Source organism: Perissodus microlepis, chromosome 15 (assembly GCF_051167445.1).
Source record: "Perissodus microlepis isolate ML-2025 ecotype Zambia chromosome 15, ASM5116744v1, whole genome shotgun sequence".
In the NCBI taxonomy this organism is placed as follows: Eukaryota; Metazoa; Chordata; class Actinopteri; order Cichliformes; family Cichlidae; genus Perissodus; species Perissodus microlepis.
Window position 1 is genome coordinate 25070947 of NC_140475.1, and position 19708 is coordinate 25090654.

The 19708-nt window shown below is 44.9% G+C and overlaps 1 protein-coding gene across 2 annotated transcripts in view; it reads left to right on the forward strand.

The window, feature by feature from the left end:
• The first annotated feature begins 681 nt into the window (after positions 1-681).
• The window catches only part of arid1b (AT-rich interactive domain 1B), a 32079-nt gene continuing 13052 nt past the window's right edge, over positions 682-19708 (forward strand). Inside the window, exons 1-6 of one of the 2 annotated variants that reach the window (XM_084952607.1) lie at positions 682-1775; positions 6467-6658; positions 11667-11816; positions 13723-13836; positions 19155-19401; positions 19485-19568. In XM_084952607.1, coding sequence (XP_084808733.1) covers positions 756-1775; positions 6467-6658; positions 11667-11816; positions 13723-13836; positions 19155-19401; positions 19485-19568 — 1807 coding nt within the window. In that variant the 5' untranslated portion in view covers positions 682-755. The remainder of the gene's footprint in view (positions 1776-6466; positions 6659-11666; positions 11817-13722; positions 13837-19154; positions 19402-19484; positions 19569-19708) is intronic. The other variant, XM_084952608.1, reaches the window with a different exon arrangement.

Sequence of the window (19708 nt, forward strand, 5' to 3'; positions counted from 1 at the left end):
GCTTTCAGATAATTATTCTCAGCTTTCGTGTTTCTTGTTGCTGATTTAACACCAAGATGATTTCCTCTCGTTGTTTCTGTCTGGTGAAGATTCGGGATGATTATGTTTTTGGGGTTTTTTTCTATTTGGGGAAATAAACTGCTTATTTCTACTGACCAACCCTCAGACTGTAAAAAAGATCATTTGTGCTCATGTTTCAAGCTTTGCACAGAGATGTGTTTCGAAATAATTTTAAGCACTCGGGAACATCTCAGCTCTTTCTGTGGCTGCAAACAGGAAGGATGAGGAGCACGGTCATAAGATTAGTCACAAAACATGAAAAAGTGACTCCAACTCATCTGGTTATCAGACTTTTTTAAAGGAAATAATGTCCTGGCATCAGCCCTCCACCTCCTTCTCACAGAGAAGAAGAACCGCTGCAGCTGCTGAAGGATGGCTCAGGTATTTCGGGGGTGAAAAGGTAAAAACACCAATCAGTGTTGCAGGCTTATCTGACCGGGGTTATTAGAGAGGTCATGGGAGGTGTGAGACCTGAAGAGTGGGTTTTTGGGCTTTTTATTAGAAATTTCTGCCACTGACCGCCCTCTTTCCACCTGTGGCCTTGCAGGTGGCATCAGCCCCCTGAGATGAGGAGAAGTGGAGGACTGGGATGAGTGATGTCAGTGGAGAACCTGGAGGGGGATACTAGACCGGAGAGAGGGGGGACAAAAGGCCAGGCCGGCCGTGCCTCTGCTGCGGCGAGCAGGGAGACGGGGATGCTCAGTGGGCATCCAGTGAAAACGTTAGGTATCTGTGGTGCCACCGGTGGTGCTGGACCTCCCCAGCCTCCTCCTCCTTCATCTTCATCATCGTCATCATCATCCTCCTCATCCCACCAAACACCTCCGTCGTTCAGCCAGCTTGTCCAGCAGCTCCACTTCCAACTGCAAACACACCACAACACAAACAACAACAACACCATCAGCACCATCAGCAGCAGTGTCCAGCAGCATGGATGCACAGCAAACATCCTGCAGGAGGGGAGCAGCCGAGCACAGGAGCTGAATCAAAGGGAGGAGGAGGAGGAGGAGCGGATGGATGCCAGGCTGGGATCAGCCACCAGCAGCACCGACAACAACCCTCCTCCGACTGGGACCAGTTCCGAGTTTAATCATTATTATGGGAATGGAAGAGGAGGGCCTAGCTTCGATCAACATGGCGGACAACAAAGCCCAGGGACTGGGGTAAGAGCGGCGCGCTCCGTACTCAGCACCATGGATCAGGTCCACAACTCCCACGAAGGCTACAGCAACAACAGCCCCTACAACCACTACCCGAACTACCGGCCCGGGTACGGGAACAGTGGATACGGTGGCATGATGAGCCCGTCACGCCAGGGGAACAACCTGCTGGGCCCCGGCAGTGGCGGCGCAGGCTCGACCGCTGCTAATCACAGCAAGGCGGTGATGACTGCTAGCAGCTCCCCGGCTGGAGGCGGAGGCGGCGGGTTTCAGCGGTTTCCCGGACAGGGTCAGCAGCAGCAGCCACAACAGCAGCACCCGTCAGGGGCTACACCAACTTTGAACCAGTTATTAACTTCTCCGAGTCCGATGATGCGGGGTTATGGAGGTGGATATCCAGATTATAATAATCCCGCACAGCAACAGCCGAGCATGGGGCTGGCTAAAGACATGGGCTCCCAGTACGGCTCCGGGGCTCACGGCTGGGGAGGACAGCAGAGAAATCAGCCGACCATGAGCCCAGGGAATCCCGGGCAGGGTGGCGGCAGGGCTCAGGTGAATAACAGCTTATTAACACCGCTTATAACCTGACTAATGACAGGTGGACATCGCACCACCGGTAACCTGCTAGCTGCTAACAGCCGCGATGCTAACCCAAATAGCTAACGGCAGCTAGCTGCTAAGCTAGGTGTGTGTGTGTTTTTCTTTTTTTTTTTTTAATTTTCACTGCAGACAGATTCATTAATTAAACACCGCACCCACGTTAGTCGTTTATGACTCTAAAGCAAACAAATTGTATTGTGTGATTAGTTGCTTTTATAAATGACAAGCATTAGCGACTGTTCGTGATGACAGAAGCTGGGGAAGTTTTCGATTGTGTCCAAGGTGACTTCGCTTTTAGCCCTCTAGGCTAAGCTATCATTAGCATATAGCTGTCGTTAACGGCAAAGGCCTTCGTGTGTGAAAGTAGGCAGCTTGCTGATTTTATAAGAGGTCGAATTTGTTATAAATATATATAAAAATGTAAACTGGGTGGCTGTAATCAGTTTTATTGTTACACTTGAAAAGATCGCGGTTTAAATGGTGACAGGGTTGACAGCTCCGCTCAAATCTGACAGTTCGCGTATGCTAATGATGTGTTTGAGGGGTCACTGGTAAATAAAGCTCTTTCCTCGGATTTTATCTGTTTCTCTGCCCCGCCGGGACAAGACAGTGTGGCGGGGACTCGGGTCTAATCAGGTGACGCTTCCTCCTGCAACAGCGGCCGCTTCAGCTTCTGATTCCGGCCACAACTTTCTTGGCAGGAAGCCTATTAATAGCCCCATCTCCGCTCGGGAGCCCTGACCTTCACTCATGCAGATTAGCCATGTGCCCATCACCACCGGCACAACACTGGGGCTAACACACTGGCTGACCCGCAGCAGCAGCCGCTGCAGCCCGGCCTGCAGGAGGCCTCAACCCCGGTCATCCCTACTCCATGTCAGTGTCACTTTACCTGGACCGGCGGTGCACTGTAGAAGCTCGTCAGAGTCACGGTTTAACTGCAGTTAATAGATTCACAAGATCTTTTTTTTTTTTTTAAATGATTTCTTTATGGAATAATCGACAGGTTATTATTTCGAATTATTAGCAGGTCTTTAAAATAGCAGAAAACAATGGAAATGCCGGTCTGCAGGTGATTAAGTCACCATTGAATAATGGAATTATGATCCCTTAATTTATTTTCAGGATCATTTGACTGGATGCAAACAAGGAATTTTTCAGCTACTCAATAAATCAGCTTCTGTTTTAATAAAATGTGTTTTTAGTGAATAATTATCATTCACTAACCATCCGTTACCTCCTCTGAATGGGGACAAGAAGACAGTTATTTCTTAGAAACGATGAACCATGCACAATTTTTTTTTTTCACAGGTAGAAATCTTTGTCAGCAAACTGTCTGCTCCTGTGTCTGAGATCAGCTTCAATTAGCTAAACTTGTGTGTTGGCTTATTGGAAAATATGATGCAATACGTGCTTGCATGAAGAAACTCTAACTTGCAGGCAGGTGGGAGAACACAGCTCGGTGTACAGGATGACACGAGGCAACAAGACTGATTCCTCTTTAAATTTGTTTCAGTTTCCTTTTAATTCCACGTGTTGATGCCCTGAACAGAAATGAGGATTTGTGTAATCGCACTGTGTTACACAAAAAAGAAAGAATGAATTAGTTTCACCCACAAAGACTGAACAAAGAGGGCCAGGTTATTTAGTGAACCGGAATAAAATCTATCTGGGTTTTTTGCTTCTCAGTTGGTGTACTGGACTTTCATATGGCAGTCAGCACCATCCTCTCCTCTCATTTGTTGTCTCAAAAGGGCCGAGGTTCATATATCTTATTATAACTAAACTTAAAACTAGTACTAGGTGGCAGTCAGCATTTTAATTAGCAGAATAAAAATTAAAAAAGTTGTGAAATTACTGTTACAGCAGCTCAATAAACCCAACTAAAAGGAGGTGAAATATGAAATGAATGCAGATATTGTGTGTTTGTCCTCGTCTACGGGACTCTGAGTCAGCTGAGGACAAACTCTAAACATTTTCACTCTGTAAACCTCCCGAAACTTATATAAAAACTGAAATCAGAATAAATACTAAGGAAAATAGAAACTGTAATATCTCTGCTGTGGATCGGCCAGCTCTGCTTTGTCGTTTCTATCCGCCTCCTCACTGCCGGCCTCGGCCTGCGTGGATGCTCCTTGTGGAGCATGATTTTATGATTTTGTTTTCTAGTTGAAATAAAGACTTTTAGGGCAGCGCCTCAGAGCCTGCAAATTTCATACACGAGTTTATTCCTGTAGTCGAGCTAATGTGTTGGTTTATGGAGCTGGTGATCGGATGACTGACATGCAGGAGTCACACACACGTTGGCTGTGTTTTCAGATATTAAAGTTTAAAATAGTTTAATTGTTGGGTCTTCTGTTAGTAACCGAGAACACCAAATAAAACCAATAAAATTGGTTCGGTAATACCGGTAATAATAACAGCCCGCTTGTATGCTGTACCAAAAAATGTGCTTTGGTGTGAATCTGATGGACGAAAGCCAAACTAGTTCCACATCACTGAAGTTGCACCATTTTTACAAACCATTTCTGGTTCATCTGTTTCATTCAACGATCCACTTTCGCCCTTCTCATTCTCCGTTGCCGCCATGCTTTTTCCGCCATGTGCGTATGAAAACAAAAGCACTGCACATGCGCGTTTTACCCATATTCTATCGCGATTTTTCATTTTCTTATCATTACCTAACATTATACCGGTATTACCATGAACGGTATGATATGGCCCGGGCCCAGTAAGAAGGATGGAACGTTGATGGTGTTGTAGGTTATAAGCTTGTGAGTGAGAAGGCTGCAGTTTGTGCCTTATTATGTTTGCTTTGTTCTCAGCATCGTAGACTCCAAAAACTGTTTGGTTAGCTTTAGGAAACGTGGTTTGGGTTAAAACGCGCCTCTGCAGTATTAACCCTGCGTGTTAATGATGCTGATCTATAGTGTTTAAATGTGACGTCAGTGGGTACATGATGAAGTGGAAGTGAGGGACTCGACATTTATCGACATAAACCCGATAAATCATAATGACTGCGTGTTTCTGTGAGATGCTGATGGCTCAGATGAAACGGCAGAATTTGATGTTCTGGGAGTAAAATTGGGCTGTTTGACTGGGAAAAGGTGCAGGCTCGATGTGATGCAGTTTTGTATGTTTAATAGAAAAAAAACAGTAGAAAATTGCGATTCCTGACAAACCTCCTGAGATTAAAGCAGTTCTGTACCACACCACATGGTGGCACTACTGTGGCCTATCTCTGGGTCATATCATTCATTATATTAAACATGCCTGTGGTCTGCAGGGTATTTGAGTTAATGTGATTTGTACTGAGCAATGTTATCTTACTTGAGCGCCTCCTTGTGGTAAAACACGCTGACTATCAGCCGTTTTATTTTCGTAGTCTCTTTTTGACTTGATTTGGCCACACCCACCCGTTTGTTAGCCAGTCCCAATCTACGATATATGAAATGAAACTTGTGTTCAGTGATTTTATTTGCTGGTTTTTGATGATTAAAATTTATAATGGCTAACCGCCACCATATTGGATCAAATGCAACAGAGGAGGATGAAGCACCCCACTGAGTTTTAATCTTTTTCCTGCTTTTTCCAACAATTCCCATCAGCCTCCATTACAAGAAATCAGCCAGTAAAACACTAAATATTACAAATGTTGCGTTGACCAAAGGTTTGTCCAAATAAAACACACGTTCTGCAGTTTGGGCCAGGGTCGTGATGATAGCAGCACTCAGGAAAATGGATCGGCTGCTTCTGACGTGGCCTCGTCGCAGCAGCTTCCTGTCCTCCTGTTTTCATCCGGTCTGTGGATCCTCTGCCTGACTTGAAGCAGCTGTGTGGGCTTGGCAGCGCTCCAGCCTGAGGTTTCTCTTTATTTACTCTGCTCAGCTGACTGCTGTGTAGTGAGAGGAGATTAAAGGACAGGATTAAAAGTCTGCATCAGTTTTTTTTAAGCGTAAAATCCGTCAGCGGTTTCTATTTTTAGCTGCCGGAGCGGCAGTGAAACATCTGTTCTCTCTGAGTCACTCCTCTCACCTACTATTATTATGTCAGTGTGTCAAATACAGAGTGAGTGTGAATATTAAAGTGTACCCAGGCGTGACTGTTGACTCCGGCTTAAAGTGGCCTCGCAGGCCTTCAGCATGCCGCAGATGAGGGTTCACTCTCAGAGACACACCTGACCCCCTCACACCTGAGCACATGCCATGAACCTCAGTGAAAACAGACAAACCATATCAGTGGGTAAGTTACTAGGATAATGTGCGGTGTGTTATCTGCAGCAGGTGGCAGTAGGCCAAGCCCCGAAGCAGACACACAGAGTGGAGCTTATATATAAAGATAGTTAACTTTCCATCGGTCCATCAGTGTGAGCGTGCTCAGTCAGACTTGGTGTTGATGGATATAGAAGACTGAGCTAATGGTGGAAGAAAACTGATGAACGGACAGTTTGGATTTCTCATAGTGGAAACAAACAGAAAGATGCAGTACCTCCTCAGTCTTACTAATATGAATGTTGATGATGTCATTGCTCTGTAGTCATCAGAGGTTTTGTCACACTGATGAATCAGAGTCACGTGTTGTGTCTTTAAACATGGTGTTAAGTTCATGGCGTCACTAATTATCCACCGTGTTCTCCTCCTCAGGTGCCGCCCATGGACCCGATGGCGATGAAGCGTTCTCAACTATACGGGATGAGCAACAACCCGTACTCCCAGCAACAGGGGGCGCCGTACCCTGGACAGCCCTACGGCTCCCCTACCCCCCACAGATACCCGATGGGGATGTCCAGCAGGGGGCAGGTGGGAATGGGAGGGATGCAGTATCCTCAGCAGCAGGTAGGAGGCGCTCAGATGTGTCTTTAAGGCTCCATTTGGACAAACTAATGTAAAATAATTCTTTAGTTTAATTTAACTTGTAGTTCTGGGTGGGATTTCAAACTCTGCAGTTACAGAATCTGACGTCAATAAAACTGAACATCCATAAATCTGATCATAAATCAAACACCTGAAGGTCTTCAGCTTTACTTTTTTTATTGTCACAGTAAAGAAGTGATGCTTATCAGTAATTTACAGGCTTTCATTTCTTTCTGTGGCTGCACTGGCCAGTTAGAAGCAGTTTAGTTGTATAACAGCATCAAGACCATCTTCAGATAATGAAAAACAGATGAAAAATAGAAATCTACAATTTCCCTGAAATTACTGGAAAGGTGATTAAAAATACATTTAAGATGGGATTTAAAATTTAAATGATTTGATGAGTTTATGCAGAGTTTAACTGGTCCCTTAAATCCACCCAGGATGCTTGGTTGACCTATGGCGCTGAAAGGATCCTGAGCTGCACACTGTGGGAGAATTTGTATAGACAAAAGTTCCCGATTAAAAACCTTCATGTTGGGGTGAAACCTGCCAGGTTATCTGACTCCACCCTCCTTCCTGATCTCCCACCTGCCTGAAGTTAAGCGGGTAATGCAGACGTCTGTCTCTGCAGCATCTCGACATGGAGGAGCAGGAGCTCTCCTCTGAGCTCCTAAGCCTGCCTCTGTGGAGGAGCTCGTGTTTGTGACCTCACTCTTTCAGTCATTATAACTCTCATGACTTTATGTGATGTTGGAAAACTGTTAAATCTGAGTGCGAGGCAGCCCAGTGTGGTGGGTGGTGGTGTTCGTCTGGGGTTGGTTACTGTAGGTGATAAAAGAGACCTGATCAGTGCCCAAATCAGTGCTTTCATTGTGGCTGCAGAGCGGTGAGACATGTTTGCAGAGCAGCATCAGGCTGATATGTAAAACTCTGATTTCTGTAGAGATCAGGTTGCTTTACTACAGGCCAGAGGACCCGAGAGCTTCCTGTAACTCTCCACATTAGGATACACATGTGAAGCATTAACCAGATACTCATTAGCATGCAGACTGTTGGCTCGTGAATGTCCTCCCAGGATGACTAATGAGAACATCTCCTGTGAGTTTGCCATCCCTGCTCCTGCTCTGCTGGTCTTCAGCAGCCTCTGAGCTGGTTTATGGAAACTAAGGCCTTCGTTCCCTTGGTGCTGATTCATCTGCAGTGTCACCGTTTTGTCACTGTGGACAAGGCCTCTGTTGATGCAGTCAGACCGCACGGCTTCTGCCGGGCCGGTCCGGGTCAGGCTATTTCTGGTACACCCTGGGCTCAGGCTATTTTTAGACTCCAGTTTGGGTCTGACGCTGCAGCTCAGAGCAGACTGGATCCTTTGGTGGGTAAACACCGCCGAATGCCACAGGGAGCAACAGACGGCGAAGCTTCTTCTCAGCGAATGAATCAGGAGGTAGAATAAATCTGTCTGTCCCAGTGATGATGGGTTAATAATAATCAGCCATCGCTGAATTCATCCACACATACTGTGGATTTTAAAGCTTTCAGAGAAGAATAAAGAACTAAAACACTCAGCAAGTGTTTATCTGTACATGTCAGGTCCTAACACAGGCAGTGAGTCCATGTGAGCTCTGTAGTTTTCTGGTATTTGATAAGGAGATAAAAAGTCCCAGTCAACAGAAGAGTTTTTAGAAAAGTAGCTTTGTTAGACTGACAGTGATTCAGTCTTCACCCAGAAGATGAGGAACTTTTAATTTGAAAAGTTACAACGGGAAGTACAGTTTCAGTCTTTGATGAAGATTGGAGCTGCTGTGTAGTCATGTGTGAACTTTATTTTGTCTGACATTAAAGTTGAAAATTTGAAACTCTGGCTGTGAGCAGGACAAGGAGGAGTGTAGCCTGGCTGAACCTGCTGCTGTGAGCCACAGCACTTTTCTTCAGGTTTCATCACTGTTGGGCCTGAATCTAATTCTGAGGACAGTAAGAGTCTGAAATTGTCCTCCGTGGTTCAGCTGTTGGAAGTCTGCACCTGTTTGTGCTGGTTTGAGTCTTCCAGCAGGCGGAGAAGGTGGAAACATCTTGTGGTTCGGCCTCTGCGCTGTTGTCAGGCCGTTGAGCTCCGATCTGAACCTGTGTGTTCTCGTGTGATATTTATGCAGACATTGCCGGCTTTCTGTCCCACTTTAGTGCTCTAGAGCAGGGCGGTTAATCCCGCAGCTGCAGCTCTCTCGGGTTGCACCGAGGTTGCATTGTATTGCATTTTGCGGCATCTGCGTTGAGCCAGATAACAATCTAAGAGAGAAGCTGTGTGGATGAGTTTCAACACATCTGATTTTAAAGCAGGTTTTTAAGGTGGTATGAATTTTAATGAGGAGGAGTACGATGGTTGGTTTGGCATTAAGATTAGAGCAGGGCGATATGACCAAAAATATTTATCACGATATACATTTGAAAATCTGCGATAACGATATAACTGACGATATAATTGACACTAGACAAAACACTTTACAACTCCTCAACTTTATTAGTGCAATAAAAACCCATCAATGTATTTTCACTTAAACAAGCAGCTTTTTTATGTGCATTAAAGTTATATAAAAAATTAACAGTGCAAATGCAAATTCCTTGCTGACAGTTTAACCAAAAGGCATTTCCAGTGGAAACTGGCCGACATATCCTCAGCATAACCATGTATAATATCCACAAAACTTAAAAAGAGGTTATACACACACAATACGGTAATATTATGTTGAAGCACAGTACGTATCACTCCGCAAGGCTCCTGCCTACGATAGCCGTAATGCTCCGAAAATCCATCAAGCAGTCCGGGTTCGTAGCTTAGCAAAGTCGTACTGAAACATTTGACAGATTTTCGAGCGCCGTGTACCACATAAAATCGTTTCGAGGTCAGTAAACACAACCAGAATTCATACATAAGGCACACGGGATTATAAGGGGCACTGTCGATTTTCAGAAAAATCAAAGGATTGATTTTAAGTGTGCCGTATTTTCCAAAAAACACGGTAATAACGACAGCCGCCAACCCGCTGGCATGCTCTACCAAAAATAGTGTTTTGTTGTGTATCTGACGGACGAAAGCCAAACCAGTTCCAGACCACTGAAGTTGCAGAATTTTTACAAACCAATTCTGGTTCATCCGTTTCATTTAACGATCCACTTTCGCTCTTCTCATTCTGCGTCGCCGCCATGTGGATATGTAAACAAAGGCACTGCGCATGTGCGTTTTACCCATATTCTGTCGCGATATTTCATTTTCTTATCGTTGCCCAACATTACACCGGTATTACCGTGAATGGTATGATGTAGCCCAGCCCTAATTAAGATGATCAGTGTAATCAGTGAATTTATGTCTTTTCATCTGCCTCCTCCTCTTCTTCACTCTGCGTATCTGGAAGCAGACAGATCGGCTCTAAGAGGAGGAATGTGTTAAAGATCGGAAATGTGGCTCATACTGACGGTCATCATGTGGTTCTCCTGTGACGCTGCAAAACACGAGGTCAGGGGTCAGAAGTCTATGACCGGAGGAAGCTTCCTCCAGTATGAGAACAGATCTGATCTACAGAGGAAGTCTGAGATATTCAGGAAATTAAATTTAGAGGTCGCTTTCCAGGAAAAGGGCGGTGTGTGATTCCTGAGCGGCTTCACTGTAGAGCAGAACAGATTATTATTATCATTAGAGGAACAGAGATGCTTTTGTTTGGCTTTTAATTGACTCTTTAGCTAAAGCAGTGAAGGCTGGGGGCGTCTTGAGGAGGCTGCACAAGAGTTAAACTGAGAGCGTCTGTGAGGAAGAGCCACTGAAGGAAGTGTTCAGACTCTGTGCTTAAGTCTGAGTCTCAGTACTGCTTCTATAATATAAGTTTATGCATAAGTACTGATTATGCAGAAACATATTTGATATTATTATTATAATTATGATTAATTAATATGTATATGCGTTTCATAACTTCTGTACAGCTGAGCAGCTGCATCTATAGTAACACAGCATCATGTGTTTTAAATTTTATATTTTAACTTTATATGACGTAACTACTGTTCAGCAACCTCTTGGTAACCTTCGGTTGCTAGGGAAAAATCTGTCCTCCCCAGGTGGTTGCTGGCTGTTGCCGGGTTAAGCTGCTCACACAGACGGTGCTGTGCTAAAAACGTCCTGATGATTGCTCTGGTCGCTCAGAGCTTGTAAGAAGACACTGACTTGTCTGCAAACACTCACTAAACATGACGAAACACTGAAACACAAACTAGAAACACAACAAATCGGCCTTTTCCATATAAACTGTAGGTAACTGCAGCAGTCTGTACTCACAAGTGCAGTGCTGTATACCTGTTGGCAGCTAATGTCACCTAGCAACAGTTCTCCAATATTTAGCAATCAGTCACCAACCGGTTGCAGAATTTTTATTTTTCCAGAGTTAGTAAAATCACTGTGTGATCGAAGCAGTCACCAAGTGATTCTACTTTAGAAACATGACCAGGTAGAAACGCAGCCTGACTGCTCATCGGCGTGTTACCCGATGAGTTTGGGCTCTGGCTGCTGGACTGGGTTCTGCATACACTGCGTAGCATAATGCTGATGTTTCTGTCCTGGATGCAGTTCCCACTTTACTGTCCGCTCTGGTCCTTTTGTTCAATAAAATAGAAGTAAAATGTCGACATCCATGCTGCATACTGCATGGATGCATGGATTTAATGCAGGTGATGATTTTTCACAAAATAAAGAGTCATTCAACTTTAAAGCAGTGCTGATGCTTACTGTAACAGTACAAAGGAAAGACGTGATTTGTTGCTAAAGAATACAAATTGTAAATTTGAGTTTGTTTTATTTCTTTGCACTCTTCATGTTTCTGACCTGGAGTCTTTCTGTCTGTTTAGTCTGTGGAAATCTATCGGCCATTCAAAGCCGTAACCTCGTGTTTGTGGTGTTAACAAGGTAGTATCGATTGGCCTTGTGTCTCTGATGTCTGTGGTCTCTTCTCAGATGGGCTCTCAGTACAGCCAGCAGCAGCAACAGCAGAACATGAGCGGTTACTGCCAGCCAGGCCAGCCGCCGTACTTCAGCCCGCCACAGCAGCAACCCGCCGCCCCCAGTCAGCCACCGTACATGCAGCCCCGCCCACTGCCACAGCAGGTAGGACTGGGATTACAAACCTAAACTTTATTTTGTCTTTCTGATTTCACTGTTAATTCACTCAAATTCCTGCACATCTTTTCACAATAAGAGCCTTTTATAGGAGTAAAGGGAAGGGAATGAACCTCTTGACGATTCTTATTGTGAAAAATAAGAAAGAGGCTTCAACATATAACCAGAAATCAGAAGATAAGAAAATGAAAAGTTGTATGATAATGCTGTCAAATATAAAATAAGTTGTGATGCTGCTGTGGATGTGTGGCTGTCTTCTGTGTGGATGTTTCTGAGGGGAAATGGCTCGAGGCCTCCAGAGAGCTTTAAGCTGCCAGACTCTCCAAGCCTCACAAGTTCAAAACATCTCAGAATGGCTCCTGAAACGCCTTCAGCTAGCAAGCTCCACTTACTTTTGTCTCTGTAGCACTTAAAAAAGACATGAAGTGTTCTACAGAAGTCAAAAAACAGTATCCAAACTGGAATTAAACAGGAAAAACAAAAAGAGCACAGACATTAGAAGTAATAGATAAATTAAATAGAAAGAAATTCCATCCATCCATTTCCTACCACTCTCCAGGCCACGGGATAGCACGTTAGTGAGACTTTAGCGCGCCATTCCAGAGACCTGATCTGTCCACTGGGGTCTGCCCATAGCTGGGTGGGATTAAACAGTGACGAGGTAAATCCTCATCAGATTCTATTGTGAAATTTTCCCATGAAGGAAATCGAGCTGAGCTTCAGTTCTCTGAAAAGACCAGATTAACTTTAGTATTTAGTTTGTATTTGCTGATAATGACAATCCTTTCTGTCCTGTTTCTGTCCTAAAGTGTTACTTCATTTGGTCTTTCTTCACAAACATGGCTGTCTTTGTCTTCAGAGGATCGTGTTACACAAGTTTTTGTGAAGACATGAAACAGAGAGAGAGAGAGAGAGCATCTCCTCGAGTCTGTTTTTTATCTGATCACTTCAACAATGTGAGACGTTCATGGTGTTTAAAAGGAGTTGGCTGCAGGCAATGGGGAAACCCCGACCTCCAGCTGCTGTTTTATCATCTTCATCTTCCTCAAGACGGCAGCTGAGACTCTGACCTGCAGCAGGCAGCAGGAGCCGCGCTTTGAGACTCCCAGCAGCTACCACAGCTCCACCTGCAGCCGAGAGATGTCCAGGACTTCTGAGGTCTGCTACAAGTGCATTGTGGGATGTCTTTCATTTTTTCTGAATGGATTGTTGCGTCTGGCTCATTCAGGACACGTCAGAGAAGGGAGACCTGCTCAGCTCGGGTTTTCACCAAGTCCATTTATTAATTATAAGTTAAAAAAGGAGAACAGAAGAAAACTGGGTGCTAACCTTTATCCAGACTTCATGTAGAGACGACTACAGCTCAATCAAACCAAATGAGCAATTGTAAACTGACACAAATTGGTGCGATTGGGTCTTTTAGGAAACCAACATATTACTGTGGCCAGTGTCCATGTTTACCACTTAACTAGGTCTATGCAGCACATCTATAATGAAAAATTCCAACTAAACAAAATCAGCAAATGTGAAGAACAACCACTTTTATGCACCGAGGAAGACGTAATGTCCCGGAGAATGCGATGCTTCAACCGCACGATCAACACAAAAATGCCACCGATGGGGCTTCAGACAGGATTTAGATAGAAAACAGTATTCCATGTACTTCATCTGCCTCACGCCTGAGGCCATATCTAAAGTCACCATCAACCCAACAGAGCACACAGAGGAAACCTGCAGGCTCCACACAGAAAGACCTGAGCTGTACAAAGAAGACAAAACTAAAATTCAGCTGCCAGAAACACGGCTAACTTTCAGCGCCTTTGTTTTTTTTTTTTTTTTTTTTGCCTTTTGTTCCTGTAAGATTTAAATGCTTTGTCTGTCTGTCACCCTGCAGGAGGTGCCGCAGGAAGCTTACGGGGGCCGGGGCCAGTCTGCCGCTATGACTCCTGGGAAACCAAACCATGAGGAGATGAGTCTGAGTCAACAGGAGAGGCCGTCCAGTCTGCCAGTGAGTCCGAACACACAGCTGCTCTCTGCTGGTCAGGCACAAAGACCCCCAACCCTACACACATACACACACACGCACGCACGCACAAAGTTCATCACACAAACCAACAACAAGCCAGAGTTTCCATTAGCAATGGACGATATAACCTCAGAATATTATCACAATATTCCACAGAAGGTTGTGATTATATTTCAGATAATATTGGAAAAAAGTAGAATGTTGGTGAGTGCAGCTCACAGGCAGGAGGATTTATTATTGCGAATGAAACAAGGACATTTTCCATCCTTCTGTCCCAGTGAGCAGCTGTCTCTGGGTCAAAGAGTGGATCAGTAACTGTAATAGTCCAGCGCTCCAGCGGTGCTCGGTGGGTCACTCATTACTAGCTGCGAGCATCTCCTACTCCTTGTTGCAATAGGCAATATAACAATATGATGTCACTATGTCATTAATATCATAATATGATACTTTAATAATAGCAGTAAAAAGTAATACCAGTATTATTACGGATGCTCTGAATAGTTCCCATCACTGTTTGGTCAAACCATGCCAGAGTTCAAAGAGTAGAGTGATGGTCGTGGTCACCCTGGGTCATAAATCAGACTCATCCAGATCTATGTGAGCTGTTTATGACTCACTCACAGCACCGCTGAATACTGAGTGGGCAAGATTTGGTCCAGGAGTAATGAGGTGGGCCTGATGTGGGTTACAGCCATTTTTTTATGGCCCAACACACCTGAAATTTATCCTGTGGGGCTGACACACTGATCCTCAGTCAGTACCACATCTACACCACAGAGTTCTTGTCCTGGCCTTTGACTGATGGCGGATCTGAAGGACAGCAGGATTCAGCCTAAAAAGCCATTTAGTTTTTATGTTAAAGCTTCCTCGAACTCCTGCTGCAGAATAAAACCAAACCCAACCTGAGGAGTGCAGGCAGTTTCTTAATCTGCCTGCACCAAAACTGATGAACCATCTGTGCCTCACTACACACAGACAGACTCTGTGTTCAGTTAACTAATAATTAACTAATGTTAATTTGGCTGTAATAATTGAGTAGTGATGATCGGATATGGTGACAGACCTGCATCAGACTAAACAACCCTGATTCCAAAATGTTGTGTGTAGTGTAAAATACAGCGTGTCAGATTTTTCAGATTTGGTTTTTATATATAAAATATTATTATTGTAATAAAATAAATATTAATGATAATAATAAATGTTTAGTTTGAATGCAGTTCTAAGGCTGTGTTCTGTTGATCTGTGTTCATGAGGTTTGGAGGCCGAGGTCAGACAGTTTTCCTCCTGGTGGGTCGGCTTTCTTCAGTCCCGACTTCCTGTCCTGTTCTGATTCCGCAGGCTCGGTTTTAGCAGAATAAGAGCTGTTTGTTGTCAGGCTCATAGCTCGTGATTCAGCCTGCGTGACATATTGAACGCGTTTCATGCCCCCCCACTGTCTGCAGGCCTGCCTTGTTGTCGATAATGACGCCGTCCTCTTTTCTCTGAGTTGAAGCCAGCAGGTTTCACGCTCTGAGCGCCTGTGGCCCCCCGTCGCCTCGGCCTGTGTCGCTGCACCACTCAGAGACACACGACTGAAATAATGATGGCGACCTGTGACGGCTCTTGCAGGGAATCGCCATTTACATTTAAAATAGGTTTAAACCCGAAAAGACTCAGCCCATTAGCAAGCCAGCACGTCTGCTGCTGGATGAGCACGAGTCAGTTCAGACTGATTTTATTCACCACATTTCACTTCAGGCTGAATCCTGAGTTACTACAGAGGTTAGCTGCAAAACCAGTGGATGCAGAAGCAAGAAGATTGTAATCAAGAATACACACCATAGAAAATCAGGAAGATGATGATTAAAAAAACAGCAGAGACCATAAAAGAATAAAAGAGTATGAAGCAGAAACACATATCTGAGTGTTTGAAGAGTATGACGTGACAGCCAGGGCTCATTTTCATTTATATTTCTAAACTTTTTGGTCGCTGTAGTTGTTGGCTCTGCGTGTTTCTCCTGTTTGTACAGAGACGTGTGATCTCGCCGTTGGACAAACTTTACCCAAATGAAAGAAACGATTTCACCTGTTTGTGATGGTTTAGGGTTGTCACCTTCTCACAGTGCCCAGGTGTATTAAAGGTTTTCAATTTAACCATCATCACCACCTTTGTCTGCAGTATAAACAGAGAGATCTCAGTGGTCATGGGAACTTAAAACCCAGATTATAAATCCATCTAATCATATTATAATAATAAAAAGTTGGCGCTCAAATTCCTCTCACACAGACGTCACCATGAGAGAATCTAGAACAATGGCACGGCTCATCATCTTTAATTAAACTCATTATGAAACATCAGTGAGGCCAGAATGGAGCCTTGAGGAACACCAATGTGTGACTTTCAGTTCACGTCACACCTTCATCCCACTCGATGATTTCAGTCTGTTAATTTCCCCACCTTCAGCTGCAGCTCTGCTTCAACCTCTCCACCCATCTCCATCACTACCTTCGCCTCTTTCCTTCACGCTCGCTTGTCCTCCTCCCCTTCCTTCTCTCTCCTTCTCCTCTCTGTCTCTGTTGCTGTGCCTCATCACCCCTCTCTCTCTGTTTTCCTCTTTATCTTCTGGAGCCTCCTTTTGAAGTCGTGCTGCTGATGCAGTTGCCATGGCGACTGCTGGTGGAAAGATGAGGGCTCTGTTGCAGGAGGAGAAAATCAGCAGAAATCAGCTGCACCCGAAGGCCTCGCAGACTCTTTAATAAGTTGACTTCAGTTTAGAGTCGGCGATGTTCAGTCCCAATGTTTCAGTGACAGAAATCCAAAATGTGTTTGTTTTTTGCTGACGGTTGCTCATTTTTCCGTGTCTGCTCAGTCTGAAATGAAGAAAAGAACGCTTGACGCCTGTAAATGGGTTTGACCTAGCAGCGAACAAGGACACACCGCCCTAATTCTCGGAAAGACATACGTGACAAAAACACTGACAGAGAAGAAGAGACGGGTCCACGTCTACAGATTTGTTTCTGCCAGATAGCTTCACAGTTTTTAATCTTTTTTGCCGTTCAGACTCATGACCTGGTCCCTTTCTGTTTAAAATGTTTAAACTTTTGAGTAGGACTGGGTGATTAATCCGATTTATTATCAACAATAAAAACATAACTTGTAATCATCAATAAGTACTTAGATTTAAAAATGAAACCTGAGCTGCTCTAAAATTGATCACCGTAGATCAATCAGATGATTGGAGCGCACCTCTGCACGTTTCCATGTTTGACTCTTTCTGATCTGGTGTGTGATCACATGACGCCGGCGGTGTTCATCGCTGTTTAATGGAGAACCTGTTTCAGGGAGGTGTTGTCTGTTAGAGGAGGAGGAGGAAGAGGGCTCGCTCCTGTTGGAGAAACAAAGAGAAGCGTGTTGTTCTCTCTGCAGGAAAACTCCGAATGAGCGATGAGGTCGGAAAATTCTCTTCATCCAATCAGAGCCTGCGAGGCTTTAATGAAACAGGGTAATTACAGCCATAAATCACCGACCTGCAGCACGTCACTCCGCGGCGGCTCCTTCACCTCCGCCTGCTCCTCCCTGTTCTTTCTCTCAGCCGCTCGGTGCTCTGCTTTTATTTCTGTTACTGGTGTGTTTCTGCTTTAAAGTCCAGTCCTCTGTTTACTCTACGGACTCAGCCTCTCCTGATAAATTACATTTTCCACAAAGAACTCACATTTTTCCTCCAAGAACAAACAAAAACAGCCAGGCTGAATTTGAAACTGTGGAGATGTGGAGCACAGACAGTGGAGGAGTTGGCGTAGCCTTCACGTTTTAAGAAAAACTTAATGAAAGTCTGAAAACAGCAGAGCTGTGAGGCCAGATTGCATTTAAGACAACACAGTTCACCTGCTTTTAGCTGGCATGATTCGTGCTGATGGCAGCAAAGGTTTGTAATAAGAGACTGGGACTGATAATAAATCCTTATAAGAAGAAAAACCTTAAAATAGCTGTGCTACGACTGTCCAGAGAGCCCAGCTGGCTTTGGGACACATCCAAAGGTGCTTTCTCAGGTGAGGGTGTCCAGTGTTAATGACCCAAACACACACACATCCACTACTCCAAATGAATCTCACTGTTGTGTTATTTGTGTGAATCTTAAAGCTCTCTGTTTGCTTCTGGCCTGCCGGCGAATACCTTAAAGAGAAATGGTTACTGGATGTGCTTCACCTCAGCACTGAAATCTGTTTAAAAAGACTAAACTGTGGCCTGACGGCGGTATCCCTGTGGTCCCAACTTCCCCGTAAATTTGAGTGTGACATCTCGATCTCCAACATTTAAGTTTAACCACGCTCACCACTCTGCGCCTGTCCGCTGAGCCCCAAGTGACTCTTTCGGTGGACTGAAATGAGGAGACTCGGCAGGTTTCAACTGGGGTATAACATTCCTTCATTGGTGTGCACATGAACCCTCGTTTTTACAGATGACAGCCGTTACATCGCTCTGAACCAATCAGACTCACAGATGCAGCCATTTGAATCTTTCCTCAGGGCTGTGTTTGGCTGTAGGTTCATGTTCAGCCTTTATGATTTTTCCTCTTTTTAGTCAGCCAAAAAAAACTTTAATTCTTGGCGAGTAGTTCCTCCTTGTAGTTTTTGCAATTTTGTACACTAACGAGTGAATATTCAGGTTTTTTCCACCTCTGTACATGACTTACAGTCAGCTCTTGTTAATCAAAAACAGATGAAGCGCAGCTAGAAATCCATTTTCTCTGCACCAAGGTCCATGGTGACCTCTCTGTTTGAGGTTTGCCGTGACGTTCGCTCCTTCAGAAGCTGCAGACTCAGAGCAGTTTCCACTCAGCTGTGCTGCTTTGAGGTTAATGTGCTACAGCTGGGACATTTCCACCTCCTTGCCTTATTATGGCGTCTGCTGAAGGAGGCGTTTACGAGCCGGCGCCAAAGAGCGGTCAATGATCCTCCTGTGAGGGTGTTACTGATGTCATTTACCGAGCAGCAGTGGCTGTAACGATTCACCAGAAGACGAGTAAGAAATAAAACAGAAAGCTAAAGTCCAACGTGCATCAGAACAGCTGCTAGTCGTGGTTGGTTCACTCAGTGCAGGTACATATGAGTTTCTGTCAGTTTACTGTGTGGCAGGTTTTGTCGGAAAAGACTAAACTATGATCATAAATCACAGAAGTCAGCTGAGGTCGTGTCTTCAGGTTAAAGCACTCGGCCGTTTTCTGTCCTTAGAAGTCACTCGCGTTGATGCAAACAGGTGAACAAGTGTGAAAAATGTCCAACAGGTGTTTTATCATCTGCTGCTCTGTGCTGTCTTTCAGGACCTCTCCGGCTCCATCGATGATTTGCCCACTGGCACAGAGGCGGTGGTGAGTTCGGGGGGATCGGGCTCCGGCAGTGCTCAGGGCGACCAGGGGACTCCAGCCCGTTCTCCATTCTCCCCGCACGTCTCCCCTCGCCTCCCTCCGCCACCTCGCACCGGACCCTCTCCCTCCCCCTCCCCATCCCCCGCTGCCTCTGGCAGCCAATCGCGATCCGGACCTCTTTCCCCCGCCACCAGCGGACCAGGTGGGAGCACAGTTATGAGTGTTATCACAAGGTCCTGTGATGTGCTTGATGTTCCTGTGGAGTAACAACTCTGTTTGTTTCAGGCTCTCAGATGCCCCCTCAGGTCTCAGGTCCTGGTCCAGATGTTGGTCCCCATTCCTCCCAGTCTGCCATGACTCAGGACAGAGGTACAAGTCACCAGTACAACTGAGTTATTGAGATTAACCAATCATTTTAAATCTTTGTATGTGAGCGTCTGAGGTTAAACGAGGTTTAAGGTTCATGGTTTCTGAGTTTTTACAGTCTGTCATGTTAGCTAAGCTACTGC